General features: G+C 37.5%; 1 protein-coding gene and 1 long non-coding RNA gene across 4 annotated transcripts; both read right to left on the reverse strand.

Moving 5' to 3' along the window:
• Positions 1-1,413: 1,413 nt before the first annotated feature.
• On the reverse strand, positions 1,414-9,815 carry LOC127625854 (uncharacterized). Of its 3 annotated transcripts, none has more exons than XR_007968375.1 (3): positions 9,567-9,815; positions 8,610-8,692; positions 1,414-1,695 (listed from the first exon to the last, which is right to left on the reverse strand). It is a non-coding gene; the product is annotated as an uncharacterized LOC127625854 (long non-coding RNA). The 3 variants fall into 3 exon arrangements; XR_007968376.1 differs by lacking the exon at positions 1,414-1,695 and adding an exon at positions 4,226-4,770; XR_007968374.1 differs by lacking the exon at positions 1,414-1,695 and adding an exon at positions 7,075-7,597.
• Positions 9,816-10,209: 394 nt separating this feature from the next.
• Positions 10,210-12,700, reverse strand: LOC127625849 (zinc finger BED domain-containing protein 4-like). The gene is made up of 4 exons (XM_052101261.1): positions 12,661-12,700; positions 11,296-12,257; positions 11,013-11,201; positions 10,210-10,904 (listed from the first exon to the last, which is right to left on the reverse strand). The coding sequence occupies exon 2, from the start codon at positions 12,220-12,222 to the stop codon at positions 11,296-11,298; it is 927 nt and encodes a 308-aa protein (XP_051957221.1). The 5' UTR covers positions 12,223-12,257; positions 12,661-12,700; the 3' UTR covers positions 10,210-10,904; positions 11,013-11,201.
• Between the last annotated feature and the right edge of the window lie 3,299 nt (positions 12,701-15,999).

Genomic DNA, 15,999 nt, shown 5'->3' on the forward strand with positions numbered 1-15,999 from the left:
CCCAAAACGTTTGACCAAAGTTAAACAATTTAAAGGCAATGCTACAAAATACTAAGTGAATGTAAACTACTGACCCACTGGGAATGTGACGAAATAAATAATAGCTGAAATAAATCATTCTCTCTACTATTATTCTGACATTTCACATTCTTAAAATAAAGTAGTGATCCTAACTGACCTAAGACAGGGAATGATTTCTACAATAAATTGTCAAGAATTGTGAAAAACTGAGTTTAAATGTATTTGGCTAAGGTGTATGTAAACTTCTGACTTCAACTGTACATTCCAAGTCTTCTGAAGTGTTACAATCCCTTTAAATAATGGCAGCATTTTCTTTTTGGGGGGATTTAGGTGAGAGAAGCAAATCCCATGTTGCCCACAGAATACAAAGGCACAAATTAAAATCAAATTGTATTTTTTGAGTAATGTTTTTACCAGTCGAATATTTAAAGCTGAATGAATACTCTATTAATCGGGTACTTTTGCACATTCTTAACTTAAATCGAACCATGATTTTAATAGGAAAATAACTTTTGCATACCACAGAAAGAAAAAAAAAATACCAGGGTTAGCAACAAAACGAGGGAAGTGTATGACCGGTCATTTGTATACCATAAATAAATATGAAATGTGTTAACAGATTTGATCACAGTCGATTGTTTCCATCTCATATTAATCATTACAAGTTGTCATGAGACTATGTTGGCCCTTCTTTAAGCAATTAAATTTGTTAAAGTATGTTTGCATACAGGTATTTCTCCATTACTGAAGTACAAGAGGAAAATATTTTACTCAAACTTCATCACTGCCCCAGAATTACCCAAAGTTTAACCAGTCTGACACACAGCCCCATGCCTTAAGTATAAAGACAGATACTGGCTGAGGTCAGTGCAACCCAGTCCAAATTAAATTCAGTAGTACCAACCTGCCTTTAATCTTAGTGAATTAGTGATCGACCAATATATAGGTCAAGCAGATTAATCTGTAGGATTTTGAGAGATTATATTAATCGGCCGAAAATTTTGCCCAATTAACAGAAGAGGTCATTCCACCATGAGTAAGTTTGAAAGTCTACAAACAGCCTCATCAATGGAAAGTCCACATTTTCCATTTTCAAATAATATATATTTTTTTGTATATTAGTAGATTAACCAATATTTGGCAATTTTTATATTATCTGGGTCTGCTTGGCCAATTTACAGAAGTGTTAATTTCCCTTTATGTCAGTTACAAAACCTGCCAACAGCCTTGGCACTGAACTTTTTTTTGTGAATACCATTTCAAATAAAGTTTAATTGCATACAATGTGCATGCCACCATTACATTTTATTATAAATTGTGTAATATATAGGCATTATATCAGCAATTACAATACATATCAGTATCGACCATGTGAAATCTAATATTGGCTGACCAGTGATAATCAAAAGAAATAATTCACCTGGCTATTTTTAAACAGGTGCTTCCCCAAAGATCATTCAGATACAAGACAACTGGTGTAAAAAAAAAATAATAATAATTACAAAAAAAAAAAAAAAAGACCAGAGGGCTGTTTAGATAAGTGTCTTACTCAAGAGTTGTATTATGACAGGAATGTTTCCAAGAATGAATGGCATCATACTACAATGTTTGATTCAGCAAGGCCGAGCAACGTGTTTGGAGAGCAACAGTCAGCCATTCTTTACACCTTGCAAACTGAAAGACAATAACAATAACATATATATCACAATAACAAATGGCCCAAACATTCTCAAAGTAGTTATTCACCACAAAACATATAGACATATAGTCATATAGACTTTGTTCACTGGGGTTCAAATGGGGCTTTTCCACTGCACGGTACAACTCGACTCAACTCGCTTTTGGCGGTTTTCCACTGTGGATAGTACGTGGTACCTGGTACTTTTTTTAGTACAACCTCGGTTGAGGTTCCAAGCAAGCCGATACTAAATGTGACGTCAAAATCCTGCAGATCACTGATTGGTCAGAAAGAAGTCACTATCAGCGTCACTGGATTTGACAAGCGACATCAACCCACTAGTTTTAAAGTTAGTAACAGCAGAACAGTATAATTTGTTTACACGACTTTCAAATTGTGAAAAAAGAAATGGCTGTATGCAAAACCACGCCGTGGTCAATAAACGAAGTGCAGAGGGTCCACTCGTTAGCGATGAGCGAAACAAAAAAGTCCCAGGAAATGTCTCAGCTGTTGGCCACACATGACTTCCTACCAACAGTGTAGGGAAAAGTTAAAAACACTTAAAAGTGATTACAGAACCATCAAGGAAAAGTGGTTCGACCAAATGGACGCCATCTAAACCGGCGAGCAATGGGAGGGAGAGTGCCCTGGACTGGCATTGTTCCACGACAGAGGAAGGTATGTTTTATGTTAACTCTATACTCTGCTTGAAAGCTTCACTTTATTTAGTTGACCAGCTACTGAAAGCTTGCTTCTAAAACAACCAGGCCAATTTAACGGTTACACTTGTGTAAAATCACCATGCAACACACTGCTTTATGCCGCACAATGAGCTAGTAGCTAACAGCTAGCGGACGTGTTATTGTTTTGGTCAGTTTGTGTCATGTTTAAGATGATGTCACGGCAGTAGAGTTGGTGCAACTATGACGATCAGCCTATAATCCCACCCATGTTGAGATGGCACTTTAAACTGCAGTGGAAATGCAAGCTCCAAAAAGTAAAGAGAGTAGAGTTGAGGCGAGGCGAGTCGAACCGTAATGTGCAGTGGAAAAGTGCCAAAAGTGTCACATTAGCTTAATGGAATTAACTCTGCTGACAACTGTAAAACATTTGAACACTTAATCCTAACATACCTGCTACAAAATACCAAGCTAAAGAACAACTAGAAAATAAAAATAATCAAAATAGTCATAAATCTGACGCAAGTCATCTACCAAATATTTGAACTGTTACAAATTTTGAAATAGTATAATCCGAGAGTAGAATTGGAAAGCTCTCACCATGGGTAATGCTTACACCCATAAATTCCAAATGTTATTTTTATAAACACGTTTAGAAACACAAACTTTCTCATATTTAAGCCGTTCCACATCTCTCATCATTTGAGTTTGGTAGCATGCCATAAAGATGCAAGTTGTTGTTGTTTGTTTTTATCGCCATGTCAGCTTCTATGGCTATTTCCATTGCGAGAAATGTGTAAGCAATTCTATAAAAGGTTTTTAAAATCAATTTTTCCTAAAAACTCTAAAATTGCATTCGGTTTGATTGTTAAATTCTTCCAGAGTGCTCATAAAGATGCCAGCACATCATGTAAAGAGTCAAGTAGTATTGGCTATTGTCTTAACTCTGCACAAAGCATTTCACGTTTGAAGAGGTTTTGTGTGATGCCATATACATTGAAAAGATATTAAATCAACACAGCACACACTTTTACACACACAAAAAAAGTGTTACTGGATATTGTCAATCAGGGCTCTTAACATGACAAAACACAGATAGATCAGCACAAAATGCATTTGTTTTTCTCAAACGATTTTACAAATTTAAACAAACTAATGCAATTTCTCTCGAAGCAATTAACACAGCCAACTAAGCACTCTAAATTTAGCCAAACAATTCAATTTCACTGCATAATGAAGAACTGTACTTTTTTCTAATAATGCATTTATTAAAAGTAAATCCTAACATCAAAACTATAGCAGTGTCCTCCATTATCTACACACACAAACACACTAATGAAAATTTGTTTATTCTAAATAATGTTTTTCAATGAGATGTTATACAAGTTTCTCCCCCCCAAAAAATACATGTACACGACCGTTCAAAAGTTTAGGGTCACTTTATTTTTTTCACATCTTAGAATAATAGTATAGTAATTAGTGAAGACTTTCACCTACTGTTGCACTTGTGTACAGGGTAGTGTGACAAAGTGATTTGATTTTATTACAACTATGGGACAATAGAAATGGAGATATCGGAATTATGTTTTTTTTTTTAAAAATCCAAAATAAATCAAACCCATGTAATATTTTTGTTAAGTGGCCACACTTTGCCTAGATTTTGCAGTAATGTACTCTTGGTATTTAAGCATATGCCTTCAGATCAAAAGTTGTTTTTTTTTAAATCATGAGAAACATTTCAGGCAAGTGACCCCAAACTTTTGAACGGTAGTGTGTATCTACACACACAGTATATGAATACAAACACACATAACCATGCAACAAATGTGTACTGCAATGACTTGACTTTATTGATCACAGCTATTATTTACATCATACCAGAGAATTTCATCTACCTCACAGAATATATTCTTGCAAGCCATGCATTGTGGGGAAAAAAACTGTAAAATGTTGAATCCATGCTTGATCCAAGACTCTGCCTAAACATTTCACAGGCATCTTCCATTGCTTGAAGACTTGGTTGTAAGGTTGCGATCAAACATTTTCCGCCTCCAAGAGAAGAACTTCTCAAATGGTTTCAGGAAAGGAGAGTATGGTCACCCTGAAAGCACCAGCGCTAAATGATGAAATGGGACATTGTCCCAACAACTACAAAATTTTGCTAATCTTTCTCCTGGTCATCTTGTGGAAAGAGGATTTCATTGAGGCGGTTTTAAAAATGTAGGGTCCTTTCTGTATCAGCACTGTCTCTCACAACACCATTCATTGAAATTGGTGTAGCCTCCCCATTGTCCATGATCATCGACTGTTGCATGCTGGTCAATCACATTCCTCCCTATTCTCTTCTTTGTAAAGTTTGAACGTTTCAAACGGTCATCAAACTCCAAAATCCTCAAGAGTAAAAAGAACAAATTTACAATACAGTAAGTATTGTTAGTAAGTATTATTGATGCAGCACTAGGCATAGAGAGGCCTTTTTTTTCCCACTTACAGTGGAATGGTGTATACTGTAGTAGGGATGTGCATGGTTACAGTTTGTAATATTGTACCTCGAGGGTTAGTTGGGATTTGGGAAAAATATGTTTATTGCAGTGGATAAGTGTCAAACACTACTCAAAATAGTGGGGAATAAAGTGCACAGTGACGTATAAGCCTAAGAATATATATCTCAAATGATAAAATCATTAAAGTAAAATAAATAAACTCACGGAGCACTTTATTAGGAACACTATGGTTCTAATATAGTGCATGACGTGGTCTGCTGTTATAGCCTATCTGCCTCAAGGTTTGACGCGTTGTGTATTCTGAAATGCTATTCTGCTCACTACAATTGTACAGTTGGTTTCTGAGTTACCATAGCCTTTCCGTCTGCTCAAACCAGACTGGCAATTCTCTGTTGACCCCTCTCATCAACAAGGTGTTTCAGTCCGCAAAACTGCAGCTCACTGTGTATTTATTTTTTGGTACCATTCTGAGAAATCTCAAGAGATTGTTGCGTTGTGCGTGAAAAACCCAGGAGATCAGCAATTACAGAAATACCAGCCCGTCTGGCACCAACAATCATGCCATGGTCAAAATCACTGAGATCAAATTTTCTTTTACCCATTCTGATGGTTGAAGTGAATATTAACTGAAGCTTCTGACCAATAAATGCATGATTGCACTGTTGCCACATATTGGCTGATTAGATTATCACATCTATAAGTAGGTGTACAGGTGTTCATAATAAAGTACTCCGTGTATAATCAAACTGTCACTACCTGCAAACATTGTATTCTTAACCCATGGAAAATACATGTGATTGGCCCAGGCAGATTCACATTTCTGTGAGGCAATGAACACTAGCTAGTATTGTCATGTGCATGGTGTCTCAAAATGCTTTATAAATTTTTAACTTGACACAGTGCCTATAAAATATGGTGGTCCTGCACGAGATGCTGAAAAAAAGTGAGATCTGGCACAACGGTCAAAGACATCTGTACAGCACACGCACATAAACACTTATGAACAGCCCCTAACTCGCCCTATACTAAAGAAAATTGCCCAAACCTGGCCCAAAACCTGAAGTTTGTCAGGCACGTCAGGCTGGATCAGGTTGAAGACCTTGACTGAACATGCAGAATAACCAAATACTCATTTTGTTATTAGAACACTGGCGCATCGAACAATTAACTGAATGTTGACTATCCATGCACATCCCTAGTATATAAGTTCCAGGAATAGCTTTGTATTGTAAAGTACAGTAATTCTGTGTCTCTTTCACTCTGATAAAGTTCCTCTCAAAGGGTTTTTTGTATACCTGCTTCATCTGGATGGCATTTCTCATTACAACATGAACAATTGTGGCCAGACTGCATTATTGAATATTATGTAATAGATGATTGTTCTGTACTATTTTTTGCTAAATTTCTTTGAGGGAGATGGCATTGTTCTAGACCACTGTCAACAATGCCACACTATTATTCAATAGAAAAGAGCCTTGTTTGCCAGAATATTCTTGAAGTTCACGCATGAAAAGTTTTTTGGACAATTAGGTACATTTAGAGAACAATCATAGTATAGTACTACAACACCCATAAATATACAGTAGAAGTGGAATGCCAGAGTTACTTACCAACATTCCCTCTGAAATGTCCGATTAATTGAAGCCACTGTGGATCCGTTTATGTTGGGCTGAAATCTCTGCCCAGCTTCTGATTTATTACATGGTCAATTAGGGTGGCACCTGTTTCATTTGAAACCTGTCTGTACCCTTTCCCTCTATGTCTCCACCCTGCTGTCCCCTTCCTCTCTGTTCATGTCCTACAATTTCTCTTCTTGAACTTTTCACTACACCAGTGGTTCCCAATATTGTTCCTGGAGCACCCCCAACCCAACACATTCTGGATATCTCCCTAATCAAACACATCTGATTCAACTCATTAGCTCGTTAGTAACTCCATGACCTAAATTGGGTGTGTCAGATAAGGGATATATACAAAATGTGCAGTGTTGGGGGGCCTCCAGGAACAGTGTTGGGAACCACTGCTCTACACCAATGCAATCCACTCTACCCATCTTTTCTCCCTGTCCTCTACTCTTCCTACTCCTTTTCTTGCACCTTCTATTCTCCCCTCATCTCTTGCTACCTCTTCCAGTCTTCCTCTCACTCCACCCCTTCCTCTACCCACTCCACCACCTCTTACTCCTCTCCTTTTATCCTTCTCATTCTCATTCTTTTCTTGTTCTATATCCACTTTCCCTTTTTTTTTAATAGTTAATGCTAGTTTGTGTTAATGTTCATTCTGATAGCTGTGTAAATAACTTCGTAAATTGCATTTCCTGTGTGTATTACTAAACCTAACAGGTATCAATTGGGGGCTATAATATGCAATTGATAATATGACAAATTGAGTATTGTTTGCTGTGTTTGGAAAAATGGTACATAAATTTTTGTGATTTGTGTAAACCAATATGTTTTACTAGATATATTAAAGTTTTGGTTGGCTGTGTGAACTGTTGTGAAATTTATGCAGTGTTTTTTGTATGAAATTAATGAAAGCTTACAATTTGTTTAGGACAATTACAAAGTAATCAGATGGCTGTGTTAAAAGGAAAGTTTACTCAAAAAAATTTGAATTCTCTCATTTTTACTCACCCATTTGCTATCCCAGTTGTGTATGACTTACTTCTTCAGAACCCAAACAAAGACTTGTAGAAGATCTCAGCTCTGTGGGCCCTTTCAATGCAAGAATGTGAAAGTGGAGATTTATACTAAAAAAGGACTTAAACATTTATCTATTTCTCACCCACACCTATTATATTGCTTCTGAAAATACAGATTTTCTTTAATTTTTTAAATCACAAAGATTTAACCACTTGTGTCTTATGGATAACTTTTATGCAGCTTTTATGTGATTTATTGAGTTTAATCTTCATTTGTGTTCTACAGAAGACTGGGATGGCATGAGGGGTAGTAAATTATGTGAGAATTAAAATGTTTTGGGGTAAACTATCTAACTTTAATTGTTTTGAGAGCATTGACTTGAGTTAGGATGAAAAAGTAAAAGCGGTTGAGAAAAACTGTAATAGGTTAGTCTTAAGAGACTTGCAAAACACTTTATCTTTCAACACATTAACAACAGCGCTCAATCTCTTGTTGCAGGTTCGGTTAAACATTTATGTGACTCTAAGGATCCATGTATAACGTAGCACTGCATATTGACTGACATCTTATACATAAAGCAATTAATCTAACGCTGAGAAATGTGATCTCAACGTTTCATAAAATCAACCTGATAGAATGAATTGTTTGTGTTAGAGGTATGCAGAACTTTTCCAGGTAAAAGTTGTTCCATATAGTAAACACTTAAGTTTGAACTATAAACAAGTTAGTAGATGAGTTTCAAACATTACTATGAGGGAAGAGTCAACTTAAATTGTCTTTGAAAGAGGTCAAAGATTTGGGGGAAGATAAGAGCCAAGAATCTCCCAAGACAACAGTAAAATGTTGCCACCTGTTCATTTGCTGAATAAATCACCCATTATAACAATCTGCATCAAGTGAAGCTTAAAATTATCCATAAATTGTGAGGGCAGAACGGAATATGCCTATGAATTTGACAATAAATATCAGACTGATATATATAGGAAAATCCCATTTTAAGGAGAACTGCAAGGAGGCATGAGAGAGCTTGATGTATCCCTAATGAATGGACGGGTCTCAAGATGGTACATTATTGTGGACTCACCCGTGTTGAAGGGTCCAGTGCTTCTGCTCAGATATCAGATCGTTCTAACACTGCACGTTCCTCAGATCTCGACTTCTTGACAACTGAGCAGGAGTCAGGAATCAAAAGGCATATCATGAGTTGAGCTTTCCAGAGGCGGGGTGAACACAAAGTTTCTGGTAATACTTTACATTACAATAAGACGCCATTTGTTAACACTAGTTAATAACATTAGTTAAAAGAAACTAACAATGAACAATACTTTTACAGCAATTACTAATCTTAATGTTAGTTTCAGCCTATAGCCTTAATCTAAAAATGTAATCTAAAACTGTACATGTTAACATTAGTGAATGCACCATGGACTAACAATGAACAATTGTATTTTTATTATGTAACAATAACTAAAATTAATAAATGCTGTAAAAAAAAAAAAAATATATATATATATATATTTCATTGTTTGTTCTTAATACCTACTGCATTAACTAGGCTTATGTTAACGAATGGAACCTTATTATAAAGTGTTACAAACTTTCTGTACTTTATTTGAAAATATCACATTTCTGTGTGTGCTATATCAGCTGATTATGTTAGCTGGGATAGGCTCCAGCCCCCCGCGACCCTGTACACAGGATAAGCGGTTGACGATGGATGGATGGATGGACATTTCTGTGTAAAGCAACTTGTGAGGTACAACGTCATATAGTATACAAACAAGCACAAAGCGAACAAATAAATTTTTTTAAGCTAACCCTGCAGGAAGTCAAAGAATACTTATTTCACATTTTTTATAAAACATGCGGTCAACGATTAGAAATCTTTGTTCTTTTTACTGCAAATATGTCAACGCCTAAAAAAATTAAGGCTCCGTCGTGGATGAGTAAGAGCAACTAAAAAAAATACACGTTCATTTTCTAAACTCTAAACATAAATTCCTTTATTTTATAATATGCACCTCTCCGGAGGCTTACCAACCTTTATAATGATTAACAGCGCTCAGAGATGTTCAGGCGGGAAAGCGTTATGCAGGTGCTCTACCGTGCTCACGATAATCAATTGCGGTTTCGTGTTAACTTTCAGTTTTTAGTAGACTCGACTAATCCTTCCGACGCAGCGTGAGTAGGGCTGTTTCTCAAACCCTAGTATGCTGCCTTCCTGTACGGCATTTTTCGGCATCATAGACACGTACAGCAGTTTGGGGCATCATGGCGGTCTGATTGGGCGCTCTTCTGAAAATGCAGATATAGGTGAAGAGTGCTAATGTGACGTCATCGTGACGTTTTACCAGTGGTGAACGCAAAGCATTTTGGGAATCCGCGGCACAAACAGTAGGCGCCAGACTTGATTGCATGGAGGGAAGAACGCAGTGTTCAAGATGCCGTCTACCTGCTGTGTTATAAACTGCAATATTCGTTCTCACGATAGAAGTGGCATAAAGCTTAAGAACGGAAAATCCTTTTATCGTTTTCCAGCGTGGAAAAATAATAGTACAAGCCACGTTTCAGAGGTGACAAAAAGGCGAGGAATGGCATGGATAGCAGCAGTAAGGAGGCCCAAGATTACCTTCGATAACACTCCACCACACATGATGGTGTGTTCAAAGCATTTTCACAAAGGTAAGTTACAATTAGAGATGGGCAGATCGAGGCTTCGTGAAGCAATGAAACTGTCGAAGCAAATGTGCCATTTTGTTTCGAGGCTTCGAATCAATCCGAAACCCGTCTCCACGGTGACACCTAGTGGTCACTTGCAGGTGTTGATCTGAAACAACCTTTACAAAGAGCTAATAAAAAAATGTGTTGTTTTTTTTTTTTTTTTTATTGTATTTTTGTAATATATGAAGCTTGTAACCTGTAGTCTCTTCACATTGCATAATGTGATTTTGGTCATGAAAAATGAATATTAATAAAAATAAATCAAGCCACAATGTCTCCCTTTCTTATAGATTTTTATTCAAAAATATTAATTTCTCTGCTGTTGAAGGACTCAGCCTACTTCTTTTTTTACAGATAATTTCTCCAGCCTTTGAAAAAATTCTCTCACAAGGGACACTTGTTGCTGGCATACAAAGATATTTTTTAGCTAGGACATACAAATGAGGAAAGATTACTGCTCTCTCTTTCCAGTAAGTTAGAGGATCATGAGTTCTGGGCAAAAACGCATCGCTGAGGTATTTTTTCACTTCCACTGTGGCATCAGCTGTAGGATTGTGTATCATCTGGGTCTCACGGATACGATTGTCAAAATGTTCCCATAAACTGTCTTGTGTTTCAACTGGTGTTGATGATGGGCCTGATGTTGACATTTGTGGTTCTGAATTAAAAGAAAACGGCAATTAGTAACAAATCATAAACTGACAACACATATGAAGTATAAATTTCATGAATCACATTACATAAGATAACATAGACTGAAACTCACCAGGAGTTGTGTTTGAACGCATCAGTGAAGCACACTCCAGTGTGATGTGCTTTTCAGCATCCAGGGCTTTGGCAGGATTTCCAAAAGCCACATTTTTAAACCTTGGGTCCAGCAGTGTAGCCAGTGCCAAGGCTCTAAAAGTCTCGTACCCTCCACATCTGGAGTGCAGACCTTCTTGTAGATGTGAGCCTATGAGCCAACACAAGAGAAAACCATATTAATTAAAATAATGACAACAATATGAGAGTTATGGCCAATTACACGTATGGTCATAGTGTCCTACCTAATTGTACAGTTGATTCCTGCGTTGCATTTCCTTTTTCTGTGCAAGCTTGTGCTGCAACATCCTGTACAATGGTATGAGCTTTGAAGCAGACACTCTCTGTTCCTCTGACATCTCTGTTGTTGCTAGTTTGAATGGTTGAAGAAGTGTCAATGACTGTTGAATAATGTCATACTCAAGACTTGTCAGGGGAGCAGTATCACTGTTTAAATTGGCAAGTGCAGCAGCCACTGGCTCACGTTGCTCATACAAGCGTTGTAGCATGTCGAATGTGCTGTTCCATCTCGTTTCAACCTCCTGTATCATTTTCAGACTTGGTCTGCCCATCAAGCTCTGCATCTCCACAAGCTTGTCCTTTGCTTTGCAGCTGGATCTGAACAACCCCACTATCTTTCTGGCTTTCTGGCGAATTTCATTGATGACTGGGGTTTGATCCAGGGCCTTTTTCACTATCAAATTCAAATTATGAGCAAAACATGGGACATGGCGAAGGTTGAGTAGCTGGGCACTTAGGATCATGTTGGATGCATTGTCAGTCACCATGCAGTGAACTTTGGAGGTTATTCCCCACTCAGCCATTAGCAAGGCTTTAGCCTCCATGAGATGCTGGGCTGTGTGGGTTTGGTAAAACCTCCTTACACCCAGTAAAACAGTTGCCATTGTTGCCTCTGGTGTTATGTAATGGCATGTTACACCAAGATATCCATCCATATTAATGGAAGACCACATGTCAGCCGTAAGGCTAACAAATTCCGCCTTTTGTAGGTCCTCCATTGTCTTCTCCTTGGTTGTGTTGTACCTTTCGCTGACCATTGTTTTAAGCACCTTCCGGGATGGGAGGACATAGCTTGGATCAAGCTTGTTCACAAAGGCCCTGAAACCCTCATCCTCCACGATGGTGAAGGGCTGCAGATCCTTCACCACCATGTTCAGAAGAGCCTCATCCAATTCCCTCTGTCTGCCTTTTAAAAGAGAAGATAAAACATACTTTCAGACAAATATATTGGAAAAATAGTAGCCTACCGTGAAAGTAGTCTACTGGTTCATTTGGAAACCTTCCTAAACAAAGTTATGTTATGAATATTTATGCTCAGTGTGCAGAGAAAGATAAAGTGCATTATAGAAATACAACAATTACAAAAAACAAAATGATGTCTTGGCTGTAGATTGGGTACTCATATGTAGACATATAAAATGTATATTCACAAAGTATAATATTATATTGACAACATTTGTTTTTAAAGTGATTGGCAGTTGTGATTGGGATGTTAGGCATGTCTTAGTCCATGGCCTTTCTAAACAATGGCCCAACACTTAGTTATTATATTTCACTTATAATTAGCCTATATTTCAAACAATGCATACCTTGCTTAGATGGCCCAGCAGTGTCAGTAGCAGGCCTTGGTACAGGGGAACACTACCATCCTCTGCACCCTGCAGAATGGCAGGATGAATGCTCCTCAAATGGCGCATCATGGATGATGTATTGTTGCAGTAGGCTGAGCTGCCGATCACAATACACACATCTCACTTTATTTGGGGTTTCCAAATGGAAATGCTCCCACACCACAGATGTACGGCATCTCTTCTGTGGAGCCTCCATTTCTATCTATCTATCTATCTATCTATCTATCTATCTATCTATCTATCTATCTATCTATCTATCTATCTATCTATTTTATATGTAGCCTATCTATCTAATAATCTATATGTATCTGTAATATATGTATCTATCTATTAATCTATATATATATATATATATATATATATATATATATATATATATATATATATATATATATTTCTATCAATGCATCTATTCATGTGTCACTATATGTACTCTGTGTGTCTCTAAGTCAATCATGTGTAAATGTAAATTAAATCCTAAATATAACTAAACAAATCGCACTATAAATGTCACTATATCACCAAAAATCCACTATCTCAAAACCAAACTCCTCTCACAAAAACCCACGATATGAAAATGCGTTGACAAAACTTTTATACTGTGTGATTGTGTGATTTGTTCCCGAACCGACCAATCAATGAAACCCTGATTCGGCGGAGCACTCCACCTGATGAAACACTTAGACGCTTCATTTAGCCGTTGTCACGTGACGTGGGTGTTTTGAATCACGCTTCGGATCAGTGTTTCGAATCATCTTTGCTTCGGGATCTCGCAAAGCTTCGGAACGTCTGTTTCGCGCCAGCCATCCTTAGTTACAATTACTCTCTGTAAATGTTATGTTGTGGGCAAATAACCAGCGTGTTTTGTTTGATTTAACCAGACCATTAGATTTGACGTTAGGCCAATGTTAACTGTTAACTAGCATGAAATGGCTAGAAAATGTTGTACATCTAGGCTACATAGCAATTTATTTGGTGACTGTTTGCAGGCAAACCTGCCTATGAAATGTTGGAGTGTGATCCTGACTGGGCCCCTTCTCTATACCTCGGCCATACTGAGGTCAAAGCTACGAACACAGACCAGTTCAAGCGGTTTAGGAGAAGAGCGACGAGGTCACAACAACAGCATCGCCAGGCACTGACTACACTGGTCCTGAGGCTGAGTTGGAAGCTCACATGAATCAACCCCCATCGCCAGGCACTGACCACACTGGTCCTGAGGCTGAGTTGGATAATGCAGCACCTTTATACCCAGGAAAATAGTAAAATAATACAATATATGTTGCCCCCTGTGTATATCTAATCTGGATTACTTTGGATTAAAGGTTGTGATATGACACAATTTATTTTTATTGTTACTGTCAGACAACACTACACCTGCAACTGAGATGGAAGGTCCCGTGAATCCACCCCCATCGCCGGGCACTGATATTAAAGAAAGTGTTGCCCTTGTGGGTGCTACACTGAAAATACCTGCCTTCACCAGGGGCCACAGACCAGGAAGTTAGCTCATGTCAGGATCCACGTGGAGCGAGTGATCGGGTGTATGCGCTCTAAGTTTAACATATTAAATGACACAATATGTCTGGGATTTGGGGTGCCTTGAGAGGTGGAGGATAAGACTTAGCTGGATATAATTTTGGTTTGGGAGTGCTGTGCTTTGACCAATATGTGTCCAAGTATTGTTGTGAAGCCGTCGTGTTAGAATTATACACCATGCTCACATCTAATATGTAAATGTTTTTTTTTTTTTTCAAAAGATTTTGTAATGTCACTTCTCACATGTAATGATTTTTAGCCATCTCTGTAAATAAAATACACAAAGACTGAATGAAATTCTGCCTCCTTTGTCTGTATTAAGGAAGAATTGTTCAAAATCAGTGTTATTTGGTTGCAAACACAATTACATAACTTAAATAGTAGTAACAACCAACTTAATTTCAGTTTCTTTACATATGTAACATGTAAATAAATTTAGATGAATACATTTACATTATAAATAGACCATAGAAAAGATAACTGGAAATGTATGAGGTAGGTTGTGGGTGATAAGTCACAGACATGTGCATGTATGCACTAACACTTAATATCATGTAGTCGACTACATGATATTAAGTGTTAGTGCATACATGCACATGTCTGTGGGTATATATGGGTGCTGGAAGCTGGGCAACAGGTTGATGTCCCCTGACCAGTCACTATGCTCGTAAGGATCCAGTCCTTTGATTCCCTTTATTTTCTCGTCATACCTCGTCTTTGCATTAGGATTTAGTTTTAGGCGGTATGGTCCGACAATGTTTTCTTTAGACCGCTGCATTTTGTAGGATTATATTCTGTTTTTCACGCTAATTTTTTATTATTTTCATGCCAGAACAGCCTGCTATGCGATGCCAGCCCATGTAAACGGGCCAAACATACCCATAATCCTTTGCGTTCTGATGACGTTGCCGCCCATTTGGTCACATGTCTTAGCAATCTCTATAGGCAGCACTACAATTCACTAGTTTGTCGGTCTGTCTGTCTATCTATGTATCTATCTGTTCTCACAATCTGCTCTGTCTGTGTATGGAATTCTGTCTAAGTATGGAGATAGAATTGTTTCAAAATAGAAAGTTGGTTCCACAAATAAACATAAGGAGTTTTACAAAAATAAACTGAATTCATAAATAAATAAATTGAGATTTGCAAATAAAAAAATGATTTACAAATATATTTTTAACTCACATACACATCTCTGTCCAGCATTCATTTGTGAATCGCTAGCTGTGCATTTGTGAATGGCAGCTTGCATTTGTGAATTCTGAAAAATTTCTTGTCTACTATTTACTATTTCATCGTCTACTCAAGCCAATCAGATAACGGCCACATTACTCGGACCAATTGCAGCACGTTCTATCTTCAACCAATCACGCTTCTTTTTACTATCTGGGACCAGATTCACAGCTCTCATGAGCATGGAACCAAGCACCATCAGAGGAATACTGTAAAACTCTACATATCATAGGAAAACATCCTACAGGTTTATGTGATGAATGTTGGGAGGAGGACACATCTTTATGTCATGCAGGAGATATTCACAAGAAAGGGAAGAGATGAAGGAACAGCTAAGGAGAATGGATATAGGAGAGTACAATATAAAAAATATAATAAAATGTGGAAATATTTTTGTAATTTCTTAAGAAGGACTAGCCTGGAAAGACTAATCTAATTAACAATGACTAACCGTGCGTTCAGATCAGAGGCATCGAGAGCGTCAAATCGACCAGAAGTCATTAATTTTCTATGACTAGCCAGCAT

Source organism: Xyrauchen texanus, chromosome 32 (assembly GCF_025860055.1).
Source record: "Xyrauchen texanus isolate HMW12.3.18 chromosome 32, RBS_HiC_50CHRs, whole genome shotgun sequence".
Taxonomy (NCBI): Eukaryota; Metazoa; Chordata; class Actinopteri; order Cypriniformes; family Catostomidae; genus Xyrauchen; species Xyrauchen texanus.